Genomic DNA, 18,882 nt, shown 5'->3' with positions numbered 1-18,882 from the left:
GTGTATCTTGGCTATAAAAGATACTAGAATTATTTTGTAAGCACTCTCAGAATTCATTTATAGACACTGAATTGATCTGAGAGTCAAAGGGCTATGGTGAAGCTCATATAATTAAAGATGACCTTTAAAATATAACTCTGACTTGTGTGTGGTTGTAAACTCTCCTCATTTAGTAATACAGGAAATTACCACGACAAACCTCAACTCAATTGAGATTGTTTGGGATGAGTTGGACCGCAGAGTGAAGGAAAAGAAGCAAACAAGTGTTCAGCATATGTGGGAACTCCTTCAAGACTGTTGTAAAAGCATTCCAGGTGAAGCTGTCTGAGAGAATGCCAAGAGTGTGCAAAGCTGTCAAGGCACAGGGTGGCTATTTTGAAGAATCTTAAATATATTTTGATTTCTTTAATACTTTTTTGGTTACTAGATGACTCCATATGTGCTATTTCATAGTTTTGATGTCTTCACTATTATTCTGCAGTGTAGAAAACAGTAAAACATTAAGATGAGTAGGTGTGTCCAAACGTTTGACTGGTACTGTATATCAATCACACGTTCATGTATTTAAAAAAATATTCTGTGTTCAGGTGTTCTCACGTTCAACAAGGTGTTAGTTAAGTGTTTATCCCCCCCTTTCAGTTCATTTATGGCCTTTATGACCCCTAATATCCCATACTGTTGTGTGTGTGTGTGTGCTTGTGCGTAAGCGTATCTGTGCATGTGCTGTCAGACTTGAAAAGCATGACATTGGACAGGCATTCCCTGACACCTGCACCTCTCAGGGTGTCGACCGACACAGGACCAGGTCACAGTCACAGATCTTAGACCAGTGGGTTGTGAAATGAAACCCAGGGCTGAGACACACACACAACACCGTTGCCACTGGAATAAGGCAATATGGGTTTAAAGGTGGACCTTGCTGCTTTGTTGAGGTACATTTTCATGGGATGTGGGAATGGTGGGTGGCAAATTCAATTTGAACTGAATGGTAATGCTGGTACCGTGGTAGTAGATTTATTACATGTAATAGCACCTATAGGCCCATGCTTACTACACTTTTTAGATATTGGAAACATTGAAAATACCATACAACAGAAACTCAGAATGTAGCCTACGGTATGATTAATCAATTTACATTTTAAGAGGAATACTGGTCTGAGAGTCTGAGACTCTGAAGTGAAAACTGTGGGGGAAAAAATGTGTCTCCCTGAGATTTCATAAAATGTCTGCAACTATTGTTGCAAATAGAAGTTGCTCCAGCAACACGGTGGGTGGTGCGGCAGGGTTTTCGAGCTACGTGTTTGTTCGGATACCCTGTCAATCATTCTAAAAATGCTGCGGACCTTCCCTGTCTGCACTTTCAGCGAGTGTTCCAGTCGCATCTACAGCATCCCGACAGGCGAACACGGGCACTGCAGGCTCAACCAACAATGATTTTCAGATCCTAGTCTAAAGAACTCTCCGTGCATCTGCAGGAAACCGAGAGGAAAGGAGCAGAGAGAAAATCCTACCTACCCAAACAGCGCGAGAGAGAGAGAGTCCGAGTGAGTGCAAAGCGAGAGAGAGACTGGAGGATAGGCAAGTGGGTTTGTGGAGTAAAAAAAGAACGGCTGGACCTGCCAAGATCAAGAGGATTGTGTGTTATTCTCGGAATAACCGCAACTGCGCTTATTTGTAAAGTGTTTTTTTTCGCCAATCAAAATGTCATCGTCTGGGAAAGACAACAGTGGTGCTCAACATGCCAATTACGTGGGACCGTATCGCTTGGAAAAGACGCTCGGCAAAGGACAGACAGGTTGGTTGAGCTTTCTCCTAACCTAACCGTATCCACCTCTCTCGCGTTCACTAATTGCATAAACGTGGCATAGGCTGGGCTATCGGACCGCTCTCCGCAGTGAGTTAATTTCGTCTGGTGGGTTGACAAAGCTGATGATAGTGTTTGTGGACAATTCTCTGCCCCCCTATTAAACGAATTTGGGTTTTTGTTTTCGAGCGCAGTGCTTCTCACACGATTGTGCTGGAACAGTGTGCGGGATAGGAGAGGGTATTTGGGTGCTTATGATGCTGGCTGCTCAGTTGATATGCGTGCTGTCTGTGAAGCCCTGGTCGAGATTGGGTGTGTTTCCAGTCTCCGCACAGCGAAAATGTGTGTGTGTGTGTGTGATTAAAACGAACTTGTTCCCTGCTCCCTCCTTGTCCGCCTTATTGCCGCGCAGTGTGTCCTGTGATTTCAGCACACAACGCCGAGCTAATCCTGATCTGCCTTGATACCTTGATCTATTCTTAGTAGGCAACGCAACGTTTCTCCTGGCTGTGTATTTGTCAATGGTGAGCTCTCCCATAGAATGCCCAGCGTATAGGACTGGTATTGGAAGGAGGCCAACTGTTCAACGGTTTATTTTAATCGCTATATTCCCTTGTCAAATAGGAGTGGATATCAAGGCTATACACCTGGCATGTTAAAGGATCATATAAGAACGCATTAGTTTTAGTCTGTATAGGCTATACCTGTCATAGATAATAAAGGCTATTCAGAAGTCTATTTTGGTGGTCTATTTAGCAGAGATTGACATAAATGACCAGCAGCCTCCTTGTTTTATTGTCTCATTGAAATTCACTTATATGGATGTCATTAGGTTTATCCTGCAGTAGCTATGGATGTTTGCTAGAGTCCTTTGCAGTCAGTGACTGTTGCTACAGCAGCGTAGTGCTGGGAACAGACCCAAAGGCAGGCGCAGACCCTACCCGGCAGAGAGGAGAGGAGGAGAGTGATGCAACACGCTCTGTGCGCTGCCCCAAAAATGAGAGAGAGAGATTTTCTCTGTCCATCTGTTGTCTAAAGCGGCCACAATAGGCGTCCCTTCTCCTACCCAGGCCAGCCGGTCCTGCTGTGACGCTTGATACTGTATGCTCTGACTCCTGGGTTAAGTATCCCCTATGTACAGATCTAGGATCAGCTTCCCCTCACCCAATCCTCATCTTTACCATTGGAGGTGGAAATGTAAAACTGACCCAAGATCAGCATATAGGGGCAACTATACCCTACAACATAAACTCAGCAAAAAATAAATGTCCCTTTTTTAGGAACCTGTCTTTCAAAGATAATTTGTAAAAATCCAAATAACTTCGCAGGTCTTCATTGTAAAGGGTTTAAACACTGTTTCCCATGCTTGTTCAATGAACTATAAACAATTAATGAACATGCACCTGTGGAACGGTCGTTAAGACACTAACAGCTTACAGACGGTAGACAATTAAGGTCACAGTTATGAAAACTTAGGACACTAAAGAGGCCTTTCTACTGATTCCGAAAAACACCAAAACAAAGTTGCCCATGGTCCCTGCTCATCTGCGTGAACGTGCCTTAGGCATGCTGCAAGGAGGCATGAGGACTGCAGATGTGTCCAGGGCAATACTTTGCAATGTCGCACAATCCCTTCATCAGTGCTCAGACTGTCCGCAATAGGCTGAGAGGCTGGACTGAGGGCTTGTAGGCCTGTTGTAAGGCAGGTCTTCACCAGACGTCACCGGCAACAATGTTGCCTATGGGCACAAACCCACCGTCGCTGGACCAGACAGGACTGGCAAAAAGTGCTCTTCACTGACAAGTCGCGGTTTTGTCTCACCAGGGATGATGGTCAGATTCGCGTTTATCGTCGAAGGAATGAGCGTTACACCGAGGCCTGTACTCTGGAGCGGGATCGATTTGGAGGTGGAGGGTCCGTCATGGTCTGGGGCGGTGTGTCACAGCATCATCGTACTGAGCTTGTTTTTATTACAGGCAATCTCAATGCTGTGTGTTACAGGGAAGACATACTCTTCCCTCATGTGGTACCCTTCCTGCAGGCTCATCCAGACATGACCCTCCAGCATGACAATGCCACCAGCCATACTGCTCGTTCTGTCCGTGATTTCCTGCAAGACAGGAATGTCAGTGTTCTGCCATGGCCAGCGAAGAGCTCGGATCTCAATCCCATTGAGCACGTCTGGGACCTGTTGGATCGGAGGGTGAGGGCTAGGGCCATACCCCCCAGAAATGTCCAGGAACTTGCAGGTGCATTGGTGGAAGAGTGGGGTAACATCTCACAGCAAGAACGGGCAAATCTGGTGCAGTCCATGAGGAGGACATGTACTGCAGTACTTAATGCAGCTGGAGGCCACACAAGATATTGACTGTTACTAGATGTCGACCGATTAATTGGCCTGGCTGATTTAATTAGGGCCAATTTCAAGTTTTCATAACAATCGGTAATCGGCATTTTTGGACGCCGATTACATTGCACTCCACGAGGAGACTGCGTGGCAGGCTGACCACGATGTTACGCGAGTGTAGCAAGGAGCCAAGGTAAGTTGCTAGCTAGCATTACACTTATCTTATAAAAAAACTATCAATCTTAACATAATCCCTAGTTAATTACACATGGTTGATGATATTACTAGTTTAACTAGCTTGTCTTGCGTTGCAAATAATCAGTGCGGTGCCTGTTAATTTATCATCGAATCACAGCCTACTTCGCGAAACGCGTGATGATTTAACAAGCGCAATCGCGAAAAAATATCTGTCGTTTCACCAATGTACCTAGCCTTAATAAACATCAATGTCTTTCTTAAAATCAATACACAAGTTAAAAGAAATTCATCTTAGCAGGCAATATTAACTAGGGAAATTGTGTCACTTCTCTTGCGTTCTGTGCAAGCAGAGTCAGGGTATATGCAGCAGTTTGGACCGCCTGGCTCGTTGCAAACTGTGTGAACACCATTTCTTCCTAACAAAGACCGTCATTATTTTGCCAGAATTTTACATAATTATGACATAACATTGAAGGTTGTGCAATGTAACAGCAAAATGTAGACTAATGGATGCCACCCATTCGATAAAATACAGATTGGTTTATAGAATAACTATCTTCAAAGTAATGACTCGGTACGTCGGGTATGAAAGCTTCTTTTAGTAATACTACTTGATCACGTTACATTTAACAACTTTAGATTCTACAGAGCAATGCAAGTAAGATGCTAGCGCAAAGGAGCCAACAATAATCACCTGTCAATTGCACTTAATTAACTAGCGTTCGCTCTCTACTTCCTGTCGCAAGGCATTCTGGAACTTGCAGTCAAAAGTGTAATTCAATACTAACCAATACAATTACATATGTAAATAACTGTAAAGAAATATCTTTAGATACAGCTCAATGAATTCACTTAAACATTAACTCTGTAACACATTAAAGTTACAACATGGTTACGTATTTCACTGAAAGAATAAACGTATTGTTTTCTACATGATAGTTTCCGTAGTTGACCATATTAAGACCTAAGGCTCGTATTTCTGTGTATTTATTATATTATGATTAAGTCTATGATTTGATATTTGACAGAGCAGTCTGACTGAGCGGTGGTAGGCAGCAGCAGGCTAGTAAGCATTCATTCAAACAGCCCTTTCCTGCCTTTGCCAGCAGCTCTTCGCAATGTTTGAAGCACGGCGCTGTTTATGACCTCAAGCCTATCAACTCCCGAGATTAGGCTGGCAATACTAGTGCTTATAAGAACATCCAATAGTCAAAGGTCTATGAAATACAAATGATATAGAGAGAAATAGTCCTATAATTCCTATAATAACTACAACCTAAAATGTCTTAACTGGGAATATTGAAGACTCATGTTAAAAGGAACCACCAGCTTTCATATGTTCTCATGTTCTGAGAAAGGAACTTAAACGTTAGCTTTTTTACATGGCACATATTGCACTTTTACTTTCTTCTCCAACACTGTGTTTTTGCATTATTCAAACCAATTTGAACGTGTTTCATTATTTATTTGAGACAAAATAGATTTTTATTTATGTATTATATTAAGTTAAAATAAGTGTTCATTCAGTATTGTTATAATAGTCATTATTAAAAATTGTCAGATTTAATCGGTATCGGCTTTTTTTTGGTCCTCCATTAATCTGTATCGGTATCAGCATTGAAAAATCGTAATCGGTCGACCTCTGTTACTTTTGATTTTGACCCCCCCCCCCTTTGTTCAGGGACACATTATTCAATTTCTGTTAGTCACATGTCTGTGGAACTTGTTCAGTTTTTGTCTCAGTTGTTGAATCTTGTTATGGTCATACAAATATTTACACGTTAAGTTTGCTGAAAATAAACAAAGTTGACAGTAAGAGGACGCTTCTTTTTTTGCTGAGTTTATATGGATGGATGGATGTCCCTTTCTTAAAAAATTGTCAGGGAATATCCACTTTGGACTGCTCAGAGTTATGAATGATAAGACTTATTTTATTTCAGCATTTTGGTAGATTTGATATAGCATATGATGTCAGTGGGACATAGTTTATCTTATCTCATCCTAAGCTTCTGTTTGATTGATATCAAATATGTAATGGTGATTGTATTGTCTTATGCAGTTTGATTCTAGTACGGTACTTGTGGATATGAAACCAGTCTCTCACAGTGTAATTGTGTGCGTGCATGCATACCTATTTGGTATTTGTGTGCACGTGTGTGACCTGCACTTTTAACATCTTAGCATGACTCCCACTGTCCACCCTGTGTTGATATTGAGTTTATATTGAGTCATATACATTTACAACCCAGTCTTCTAAGTAAGGCGCTAGGCAGGGTTGCTTTGTGTTTATACAGAATATTGGTAACCAACTATGTAGCAGTGGTCTTCTGGCTGTAAATACATAGAGATTGTACATAAATAGAGATTGTACATGTGCATTTCAGCATTTCCATGCTGTGGTTGTCTGTCTTTGCACATGTCTGTGTTCCTGTCTATGTGTGTGTAGTTTTGCATGCTTGCATGCCTTGCATCTTTGCAAGCTGGGCCATGTGTGTGTATGATGGTGTTTGGTTAGCGTGTGGTGTGTTAGCCCAGGGAAATCCCACTCAGATAAATTATAGTGTGCTGTTGCTCTATTAATCTGTATCCTCTCTAGGGAAATGCTCACTGGGCTGGGTTCAGCCAATGGCACTGTTTTTTGATGAGGAAGGTGACGGTTTCTGTCCAATGGGATTGTCGGGTCTCTGGTGAGAATAGCGACATCGTTTGACCAATGGGTTGGACTTTGGTGCTTGTCCCATGCTCTGATTGGTGACTGATTGTTCAATCATTTTGTCTCTGGTGAGATTGACTGTTGTGTTTAGCCAATGAACGTGTGTTTGTTAAGATTGACCGTTGCGTTCAGCCAATTAGCTTGTCTCTAGAGCGATACAGTCAAAGATATTTTCTCTGGTGACTGTCCCAGCCAAGCTATGAGGGGTTGGTATTAATCTAAAAGAGAGTGGAAGGGAGGCCTAGGGTGGCTTGCCGGCCTGAACTGAGCCATGGAGCTGGTTCCTGTTCATTAAGTGATTAGGGGTGGACTCACGTGCGCGCTCGCACACACACGCACTGGCTCTAGCTCTGCTTCCTGGCCTAATCCCCTGCACAGCCAAAGTCCCCTCAGCTCTCACTCACGCACTCACATGGTACACAGGGGACCAAGGCTGCTACAGTACACTGCTACACCAAACACACTGATACATTGGATACAATAATACACCACTAAACTAGTACATTGATACACAGCTACACCCATGACACTGCTCTACAAGGGATCACAGATCACTTTCCCTTTCTGTATTTTTTTCTTACTCTCTCTCTCTTTCCTCTTCATATCTCTCTATTTTTCTTTCTCAGGCTCTGTCGATATCAATCTCTTTCTTTCTTTACCAGCCCTCCATGTAGACACGAGGGTCCTCCTCCAGGTTTACTGCTTTTCTGTGTCCTGAGTACCAGAGCCATTCCGGCTCTAGCCGCTCTGGTTTCTCCAGGCTCTATTCTCCGGGCCTTTGTCAGGTGTGCACTGGGGCCTGAAGGATCCATAGATGCTGCCTTCCTGCTTGGCTGGGTCCTGATTGGGGCTGAAGCCACAGAATCATGGAAGCCATTTTGAAGCCACTGATACAGTTGTCGTGCTCGAGTGCCGGAACCTAGGGCTAGGGCTGTGGCGGTCATGACATTTTGTCAGCTGGCGACTGTCATGTGAATGACTTCTGGTCTCACAGTAATTGACCATTAATTAACATAAACACATTTAGCATCTCCAGACCTCCACGCCTAGAACCCGCTGTTGCATGCCTTTGGAACATCTACATAAAAAAAGTATATTAAATCCATGTATTATACACCATTGCAATAAATCCATTATTTATCTTACACAGGTCTAAAGAAACATTATTATATGAGGAAAATGAACTCCTAGAAGAACAGAATAGCATATTCTGAGTCGGCCTACTCTATGTTATCATGCTATGCACCATTCCAATGGCAGCTTAGGCTGTAGGCTAGTTCATTTAGCAGACAATATATAGTTATGTATTCTGTGCCACTATTTTATATGATTTTATACTAAGAAGAATATGATTGAACTTAGATTTATAAAATAGGAAGGATATTCCCGTTCTCAAGAGCTGTACGCATATAACGTGGCAATGTAGAGCATAAAAGGGATAATTTGAAGCAGGTCGTATATGCTAGATTTAGAGTTATGTGGCAACATTCGTTGTGAATGATGCAAACCTTCGAATATCTTAGAAATCAAAACGTATAGGCCTATGGGCTGCATGATGTGACTTTTGCCTCAGGCTGCACACACTGTTCTCTCATCAAGTGATAATATGTGACAGACTGGCTCAAATCGGTCTTATGTAGCAAAATTTGAAGTGTTGTTGTTTTACATTGGATAAAAGTAGAGACTCGGAGCTACAGAATGCTATATCATACGCTGCATTTTTTTTTTTTTTAGGAACAATAGGAAAGTAATTCAGCTTTGAAAGCTGATAAACTTGTCAACTCACTTTTGAGAAAATGGCCTATGAATGTTTTGGTACTTAGTGAAGAGGTCTTCTTTGTCTACACCCATTCAGCATCGTTCACACACTCTTAAGCTTTAGCCCCACCCATCTCGTTTTGCTCTCGGGGCGTTCAGAGCGCACACAAAATGCTCTGGCTGATGATTTGTTTACCTCTGGATAACATGAAAACAGCCTTACCAGCTCAGCTGGCAACAATTTCATTACGCTTTTTTGCCGACGTTTACTGACACCGGCCATATTCATAGGGTGATTTGGGTTCGTAAATTCAACCGTTCATCAGACTGAATTTACGAATGCACCCAAAATGGTTAGTTGTGTACACAATGAACCTAGCTAGGTAAACAACGTGTAAGATCATGCATGTCATGTAACATTACCTAGCGAGCCAGCCAGCTAACGTTGGCTAGTTAAACAACAATGAACATGGTGCAAAATCATGTCGTTACTACCCTGCATGAATCTGCTGGGAGCTAACCAACCAGGTTCAATGTTAGCTAGCTAACATTAGGCTCTAACTAGCAAAGCAAACGGCTCTGATATATGAACAATAACATCATAGATGTAACGTTAGCTAGGGAGCCAGCCAGCTAGCTAACATTAGGCTCTAACTAATCCAGAAAACGTCTCTGGGATACGATAATAACACCAATAACACGTAACGTTAGCTAGCTAGCTAAAAGTAAACTTTAGCTTGAAATGAAACCACTTTCTGTCAAAATTAGAAACGTGTAATATCAGAAAATGTAGCTAGTTAGACTATCTTATGCATGATGGACGCGTCTCCCTGTCACGGATACCATGCCATGGTTGCCCTTAGTTCGAAGATGTAATCCGGAGACAGGTGTTTTCTCAATCTCTTTAGCTATCATACTCTAATTCCACTGATTTTCAAAATGTCATCCTCCAGAAAGTGGAGAGCAACACTTATGCAGCTCCACTACACAAAACATATTTAAAAAAAGCTGCGTTCGACAGGATTACAAACACAGACTGACCAGCTCAAATATACAGAAGCGTTCCATATGGCAGACCAATCTGAACTGCTCTCTCGGCATGTCCAGCCCACTCATTATCTCAGCCAATCATGACTAGTGGGAAGGTTGCTTACTTTTTCTGTGGCTTAACCAACTAGGCTCGTAATTTAACAATTATATTCATATTTACAGATGTCATACACGTTTGTTATTAAGACACATGAAAGTTCACATGTTCCAGAAGGCTCTCCTGTGAAGTAGTGACCTGCGACATACGCCTAGTTTCCTGAAATGAGTCACAGTTGCACCCATCAGACTATTCTCAATTTATTCCTGTCTTTACTAATACACTACATCACCAAAAGTATGTGAACACCTGCTCGTCAAATCTCATTCCAAAATCATGGGCATTAATATGGAGTTAATAGCGATAATATGCGTGAATTGCCTCCACTATTCTGGGAAGGATTTTCCACTCGATGTTGGAACATTGCTGAATAGACTTACTTCCATTCAGCCACAAGAGCATTAGTGAGGTTGGGCACTGATGTTGGGAGATTGAGCCTGGTTTGCAGTCGGCATTCCAATTCATCCCAAAGGTGTTCGATGGGGTTGAGTTCAGGGCTCTGTGCAGGCCAGTCAAGTTCTTCTATACCGATCTCGACAAATCATTTCTGTATGGACCTCACGGGGGCATTGTCATGCTGAAACAGCAAAGGGCCTTCCCCAAAGTTGGAAGCACAGAATCATCTAGAATGTCATTGTATGCTGTAGCGCTAAGATTTCCCTTCACTGGAACTAAGGGGCCTAGTCAACCGAACCATGAAAAACAGACCCACACCATTATTCTTCCTCCGCAGGTTGCGTTCTTCTGGCATCCACCAAACCCAGATTAGTCTCTCGGACTGCCAGATGGTGAAGCATGATTCATCACTCCAGAGAACGCGTTTCCACTGATTCCAACGGCGGGAAGCTTTACATTACTCCAGCTGACTCTTGGTATTGTGTATGCTGATCTTAGGCTTGTGTGAGGCTGCTTGGCCATGGAAACCCATTTCATGAATCTCCCGACAAACAGGTCTTGTGCTGGAATTGCTTCCGGAGGCAGTTTGGAACTCGGTAGTGAGTGTTGCAACCGAGAGCACTCAGCTTTCCTGTTCTGTGAGTTTGTGTGGCCTACCACTTCGCGGTTGAGCCATTGTTGCTCCTAGACGTTTCCACTTCACAATAACTGCACTTGGAGTTGACCGGGATAGTTCTAGCACTTGTTGGAAAGGTGGCATCCTATGACGGTGCCATGTTGAAAGTCACTGAGCTCTTCAGTAAGGCCTTCCTACTGAAAGTGTTTGTCTATGGAGATTGCATGGCTGTGTGCTCGATTTTACACACCTGTCGGCAACTGGTGTGGTTGAAATAGCTGAATCCACTAATTTGAAGTGATGTCCACATTTCTTCATATATATATATATATATACACTGCTCAAAAAAATAAAGGGAACACTTAAACAACACAATGTAACTCCAAGTCAATCACACTTCTGTGAAATCAAACTGTCCACTTAGGAAGCAACACTGATTGACAATAAATTTCACATGATGTTGTGCAAATGGAATAGACAAAAGGTGGAAATTATAGGCAATTAGCAAGACACCCCCCAAAACAGGAGTGATTCTGCAGGTGGTGACCACAGACCACTTCTCAGTTCCTATGCTTCCTGGCTGATGTTTTGGTCACTTTTGAATGCTGGCGGTGTTCTCACTCTAGTGGTAGCATGAGACGGAGTCTACAACCCACACAAGTGGCTCAGGTAGTGCAGCTCATCCAGGATGGCACATTAATGCGAGCTGTGGCAAAAAGGTTTGCTGTGTCTGTCAGCGTAGTGTCCAGAGCATGGAGGCGCTACCAGGAGACAGGCCAGTACATCAGGAGACGTGGAGGAGGCCGTAGGAGGGCAACAACCCAGCAGCATGACCGCTACCTCCGCCTTAGTGCAAGGAGGTGCACTGCCAGAGCCCTGCAAAATGACCTCCAGCAGGCCACAAATGTGCATGCGTCAGCATATGGTCTCACAAGGGGTCTGAGGATCTCATCTCGGTACCTAATGGCAGTCAGGCTACCTCTGGCGAGCACATGGAGGGCTGTACGGCCCCACAAAGAAATGCCACCCCACACCATGACTGACCCATCGCCAAACCGGTCATGCTGGAGGATGTTGCAGGCAGCAGAACGTTCTCCACGGCGTCTCCAGACTCTGTCACGTCTGTCACATGTGCTCATGTGCTCAGTGTGAACCTGCTTTCATCTGTGAAGAGCACAGGGCGCCAGTGGCGAATTTGCCAATCTTGGTGTTCTCTGGCAAATGCCAAACGTCCTGCACGGTGTTGGGCTGTAAGCACAGCCCCCACCTGTGGACGTCGGGCCCTCATACCACCCTCATGGAGTCTGTTTCTGACCGTTTGAGCAGACACATGCACATTTGTGGCCTGCTGGAGGTCATTTTGCAGGGCGCTGGCAGTGCACCTCCTTGCACAAAGGCGGAGGTAGGGTCCTGCTTCTGGGTTGTTGCCCTCCTACGGCCTCCTCCACGTCTCCTGATGTACTGGCCTGTCTCCTGGTAGCGCCTCCATGCTCTGGACACTACGCTGACAGACACAGCAAACCTTTTTGCCACAGCTCGCATTAATGTGCCATCCTGGATGAGCTGCACTACCTGAGCCACTTGTGTGGGTTGTAGACTCCGTCTCATGCTACCACTAGAGTGAGAGCACCGCCAGCATTCAAAAGTGACCAAAACATCAGCCAGGAAGCATAGGAACTGAGAAGTGGTCTGTGGTCACCACCTGCAGAATCACTCCTTTTTTGGGGGTGTCTTGCTAATTGCCTACAATTTCCACCTTTTGTCTATTCCATTTGCACAACAGCATGTGAAATTTATTGTCAATCAGTGTTGCTTCCTAAGTGGACAGTTTGATTTCACAGAAGTGTGATTGACTTGGAGTTACATTGTGTTGTTTAAAACCTGTTATGGCTGCACGCTGAATATTGAAAAAACTGGAAAATGTGTGCACATTTTCAAACGGCCTCCTAAGAAACTTTTTATTTTCCAATATGCATATATTTACTACTGTTGGATAGATAACAGTCTGTAGTTTCTAAAAAGGTTTGAATTGTTTCTCTAAGTCGAACAGAAATATTTTTACAGCCATTTTCCCAGCCGAATTGAGTTTTCCAAAATGCGATGTGTCTCTTTAAGACCTTCTCTATAAAAGGCCATTTGACTTGGGACGATAGAGACACGTCACAGGCGTCCGTCAGACTGTAATGCGGAAGTGAGAATTGAAAGGAGTCGAATATCTCGTCCCTGGACTGAATAACACAACTTCTTGTGAGACCTGCGCAGTTAAAAAAAAAATCCGGGCGCGAAGGATAATTTGGTCTCAGCTTCTGGAACAAGGTAGATAACGTTGAATATGATGCCTGACTACGATATTATTTGATACATGTCACAAAATCATCCTAAAGTATGTTTTTTCAATATACTTTAATTATATTATTGCAATTTATTCTGGACTTTAGATGTGAAACGACGGAAGAATTTTTTGAAGAAACGCTTTCTGGCGCAGCAATGCTATCGTGCTAGCTAACCAAAGAGGGAAATAATTCGTTCTGGAACCCAACTAAAGACTCTACTGGACATTGGACCCCGTTACAACATTCTGATGGAGTATCAAGAAAGATAAGACCCAATTTGGGATGCTTTTTCATATATATGTCGAACTGTTGAATGCTAACTCTGCTAACTGTGCTAGGCTAGCGCTTGACTAGAATCAATGCTGCCTTATGCTAGCTTCTGTTGTTAGCTAATATAACGATATATTGTGTTTTCGCTGTAAAACACTTCAAAAATCGGAAATGTTGGCTTTATTCACACGATATCTGTCTTTCATTAGTTATCCACCATATGTTTTTCTGAAATGTTTTATGAGGTGTAATTAGTAGCCGACGTTGGTGTATGTATTTTCTCTGGCTACTCCCGGCTGGATTCAGACTCAAGCTATGTATTAGCATTTTTGGGTAGCATCAATGTAAAACTGATTTATAGCTAAAATATGCACTTTTTATGAACAAAACATAGATTTATTGTGTAACATGTTATATGACTGTCATCTGAGGTCGTTTTTTCTGGGCTCTTTAGGTTGGTTTTAGTTTATTTCGGTTGGTTGTGCATGCTACTTCAATCATAATTCATACTTCATAATCATAATTCATACGTGTCTGTCCACTTTTGTATTTGGTGGTGAGCTAACATAAATATATGTGGTGTTTTCTCTGTAAAACATTTAAAAAATCGGACATGTTGGCTGGATTGACAAGATGTTTATCTTTCAAATGCTGTATTGGACTTGTTATTGTGTAAAAGTTAAATATTTTAAAAAAATAGATTTTGAATTTCGCGCCCTGCAGGGGTGTCATTTTCGGTCCGAGGTCGGGCTTGCACCCCAAACAGGTTAAGTGTTCCCTTTATTTTTTTGAGCAGTGTATATTTAGTGTATGTGAAATTAGTTAGTGATTTAGAAAGGGCCATTATCAAGTGGGCAGGGGAAAAAGTAATCCGCATGCACTCGAATAGCGATTGGAGGCTGCGCTTTCCCGGGGTTCCGGTTTCAAAGCAGCGCAATGTGCTTAATATTAGCAACTGAGAAATATATTGGCAGTAGAAAGCTGAGATCCTTCTCTTTGTTAGTGGCAACCATCAAAACTCTGTTTTTTACACAGGATTGCATATAGACATTTCGGGGCATATTTCACTCCACGCATCAAACACTGTTTGAGGAGCAGCCTCTCGCTATACTCTGTAAGCCACCCTGCACAATACATTTGACATTTTAGTCATTTAGCAGACGCTGTTATCCAGAGCGACTTACAGGAGCAATTAGGGCACATCAACAGCTTGTTCACCTAGTCGGCTCTGGGGTTCAAACTAGCGACCTTTCAGTTACTGGCCCAACGCTCTTAACCGCTAGGCTACCTGCCGCCCCACAATGGGCCTATGCGTTCTTTCGCAGACTCCTAGATAGGTTTGGAGCGTAGCATAAGGCGACCATTCCATTCAGAATGCATAATAACACAGTCCACACTCAAAGGAAATTACTAGGGTTTGTTTAATTTCGGAGTATAGGCTAGACCAATTACGTACCAAAGACATCTTTAGCATCTTTATTTTCGATCGCATTTGCATTGATGTGGGACCATGGATGGCTGAGTGCCAGGCCATTTGCGATCTGGCAGTCGTTAGCGAGTTGGGTACTACCAACGCATCAGCGGCATTCATGTGCAGAGTGCATAGGATGAGATTACTGTGACTCGACGGTCACATGGAATTTGACTGAGGTCATGACTGCCGGTTTGGCGGTAATACAGTCATCGCAACAGCCCTACCTAGGGCAATTGTGACAGGGATCTTCACTCCTGTGTGTGTGTGTGTGTGTGTGTGTGTGTGTGTTAGAGAGACCCCAAACAGCAAGCAATGCAGATGTAGAAGCACAGTGGCTTTGAAAAACTCTCTAGAAAGGCAGGAACCTTGGAAGAAACCTAGAGGAACCAGGCTCTGCACTGACCCTATCTTGCACATGTATAACATACAGCTGGCGGGTTTTAAGCTTTTTCGGCAGGATAGAACAGCAGCCTCTGGTAAGACAAGGGGTGGCGGTCTACGTATATTTGTAAACAATAGCTGGTGCACGAAATTTTAAGGAAGTCTCAAGGTTTTGCTCACCTGAGTTAGAAGACCTCATGGTAAGCTGTAGACCACACTATTTACCAAGAGAGTTTTTTGTAGCTGTCTATATACCACCACAAACCAATGCTGGCACTAAGACCACACTCAATGAGCTGTATACAAACATAAGCAAACAGGAAAAACGCTCATCCAGAGGCACCGTTCCAAGTGGCCGGGTACATTAATGCAGGGAAACTCATCCATTTTTCCAAATTTTTACCAGCATGTTAAATGTGCAACCAGAGGGGAAAAAACTTTAGACCACCTTTACTCTACACCCAGAGATGCGTACAAACTCGCCCTCCATTTGGCAGATCTGACCATAATTCTATCCTCCTGATTCCTGCTTACAAGCAAAAATTAAAGCAGGAAGCACCAGTGACTCGGTCAATAAGAATGTGGTCAGATGAAGCAGATGCTAAGCTACAGGACTGTGTTGCCAGCACAGACTGGAATATGTTCCTGGATTCTTCCGATTGCATTGAGGAGTACACCACGTCAGTCACTGGCTTCATCAATAAGTGCATTGATGACGTTTTCCCCACAGTGACTGTACGTAATACCCCAACCAGACGCCATGGATTACAGGCAACATCCACACTGAGCTAAAGGGAAGAGCTGCCGCTTTCATGGAGCGGGACTCTAACCCGGAAGCTTATAAGGAATCCCGCTATGCCCTCCGAAGAACCATCAAGCAGGCAAAGCATCAATCCTAGACTAAGATTGAATCGTACTACTCCGGCTCCGACGGATGTGGCAGGGCTTGGAAACTATTGCCCAAGTCATAGACTGTTCACTCTGCTACCATCCGGCAAACAGTACTGGAGCATTGGCTCTCAGACCAACAGGCTCCGAGACAGCTTCTACCCCCAAGCCATAAGACTGCTAAATAGTTAATTAAATGGTTGTCCGGACAATCTGCACGGACCCTATCTTGCACTGACTATATCTAGAAGACTATATATACACACTATGCACACACACACTCACACACACTACACTGACACTCTCACGCTTTTGCCTTAATTGCAATGCAATACTTCAATCAGTAGAAACTGTGCATACGCATGGTCTAAATTTTGCAGGAGGATAAGCACATTCTCACTTCAAGCTTAGGTTTTTATAAATTCCAACTTTTGCGTGAAAAGTGTCTCACGCATATTTTGGACGTACTCAATGTTGATGAACGAGGCCCTTTGCTTTGAGCACAGACCCAGAAACAGCCCTGAGCTGCTCTCTCCTTTTACTTGTCACTTCAAGGCCATTGTTATGCTGCTTCAGACACAAACTCGCACACACACACTACTGTCCTGAACTCTCATGCTTGGGCCTCCCTGCATGTTTCTCAGTGACTCTGACAGTGAATGAGCCCCCCTCGCCCTCTCTGCCACTTCATCAGATATTACATAACCAATGTCTCTGTCATTGACTGTTACACCCTCTTCCCTCCCTCCATCCCTCTCTTTTCACAGTCGGGATTCATACAGCAACCCAGTGGTGTGTTAAATCAGACAAGGTCTCTGCGGGATAGCATCGATTAGAGTGATTTTATGTAGCCAATGATTCTTCCAGATTAATGATGGGGGGGAAGAGTAGTAGGGGGACGGAGGAGAGGAGACAAATCCTGGGGCGTGAAGTGGTCTTGCTCGTCAGTTCTGACTGGCTTTGTCCCAAATTGCACCCACTTCCCTATATAGTGCACTACATAGGGAAGAGGGTGCAATTTGGGACGCCAGTGACTAGCGGATTGGAGGTTATTACTTAGGGAACTCTATTGATCATTTTCTTCATGATTTTCTCACTCTCCCCCCTTATTCCCTTCCTCTTAATATGTCCATCCTTATGGGTGAAGGTCATAGGAGGAGTTGGAGGTGGGTTAATGTGTGTCTGTGAATGGGTGTATTTGAGAACCCATAAGTTCAATGACGTCTGAAATATTTGGGTCCTTTGAAATCACGGTGTTCCATGTGCTTGTATGTGTTTTTTTGTTTGTTGTCTAGAGTGTGCGTGTCTGCGCGTGTGTTGCGGAGGCTTGGTCGCTGTCAAACCCCATTGTGTTCTATTTGGGCCCTATAACTCAGCGCATCCACAGCCTGTGTTTGTCTCACCGCTTCTAAAACGAGGCGAATAAGAAAAGAACGAGAAGAAGCTACGGTCCATTTGACGAAACACACACACTGTGCACTGTGTACAGTGTTGTTGTTCAGTTATTGCCTGATTCTATTTTTGAATTTTACGGTGAGCTTTCTTTGGACACAGCAGAGAGAATGGTAAACAGATACATTATCTGTGCCCCGATTGGCACCCGATTCCCTAAAGAGTGCACTGGGATCTGGTCAAAGATGTGCGCTAAATAGGGAATAGGGTGCCATTTGTGAGGCATGTGAGCGTTTTGCCTTTCCATTCTCTGGCGATATGAAGAGCTACATTTATTTAGGAGCACACTTTGTTGCCTCAATAATATATTGCAGGAGTGACAGTCCCGCAATCTGTGTGTTTGAGACTGCCAGTAAGGTAGTCGCTGGTATTTCTGTGTGTGTGTGTGTATAGTGTTTGTGTGTACCATTTAAGAACCAGTTTTCAGTCCTTGCTGGTATTTCTCTTGGTGTGTGTCTGTGTGCCTGTCACTGCTAGTTCCTAGTAGCTGGTATATGTTGGCAGTGTGGACATCCAATGTTAAATGTCTGTGCACTTGGCAGTGGCGTTAATGCCTTTAAGACCCCTCTGTACACACACACACACACACACACACACACACACACACACACACACACACACACACACACACACACACACACACACACACACACACACTCAGCCTTTAAGACCCTGTCTTACACACATATTAACCCTGCAATGGCTTACTGTCTGTCTGGGTCTGTGAGAAATGCTGGGTTGGTTGCCGAGGCTGGTTGTCTGGTTGTCATGGTTTCCTTGCTGATTCTCCTCTCTGGTTCCCAGTCTTGGCCTCACAAAAGCACATCTCTCTCTCTCGGTCTGTCTGTGAAATCCTCTGTCTGAATGTGTGGTGTGTGTTTTGGGCGTGTGTGTATGGGTTTTTCAATATGGTTTTGCATCAGTGTGTGTGTGACAGACTATTTGTGTCTTGTTGCAGATCAGGCTGGCCGCCACTGCTCTTTGCTCTCTTTCTAAGTGCCGTGTGTTCTAGTTAAAGCCCTCAGATTAGCACATGCCCAGGCTCTGGCTGCTGTCCTGTCAGCTAGCATTTAGCATTGGCTTGTTACTGACGGCCTGCCTGGC

At 43.7% G+C, this 18,882-nt stretch overlaps 1 protein-coding gene across 4 annotated transcripts in view; it reads left to right on the top strand.

The window, feature by feature from the left end:
* Window positions 1-1,357: 1,357 nt before the first annotated feature.
* Window positions 1,358-18,882, top strand: part of brsk2a (BR serine/threonine kinase 2a) — a 485,481-nt gene continuing 467,956 nt past the window's right edge. For 2 of the 4 annotated variants that reach the window (XM_055934963.1, XM_055934962.1), the window contains exon 1: window positions 1,358-1,795. In XM_055934963.1, the coding sequence (XP_055790938.1) occupies window positions 1,702-1,795 (94 nt within the window). In that variant the 5' untranslated portion in view covers window positions 1,358-1,701. The remainder of the gene's footprint in view (window positions 1,796-18,882) is intronic. The other 2 variants (XM_055934965.1, XM_055934964.1) reach the window with 1 other exon arrangement.

This window comes from Salvelinus fontinalis, chromosome 9 (assembly GCF_029448725.1).
Source record: "Salvelinus fontinalis isolate EN_2023a chromosome 9, ASM2944872v1, whole genome shotgun sequence".
Classification (NCBI taxonomy): Eukaryota; Metazoa; Chordata; class Actinopteri; order Salmoniformes; family Salmonidae; genus Salvelinus; species Salvelinus fontinalis.
This window is presented reverse-complemented; position numbering and strand designations above follow the sequence as displayed.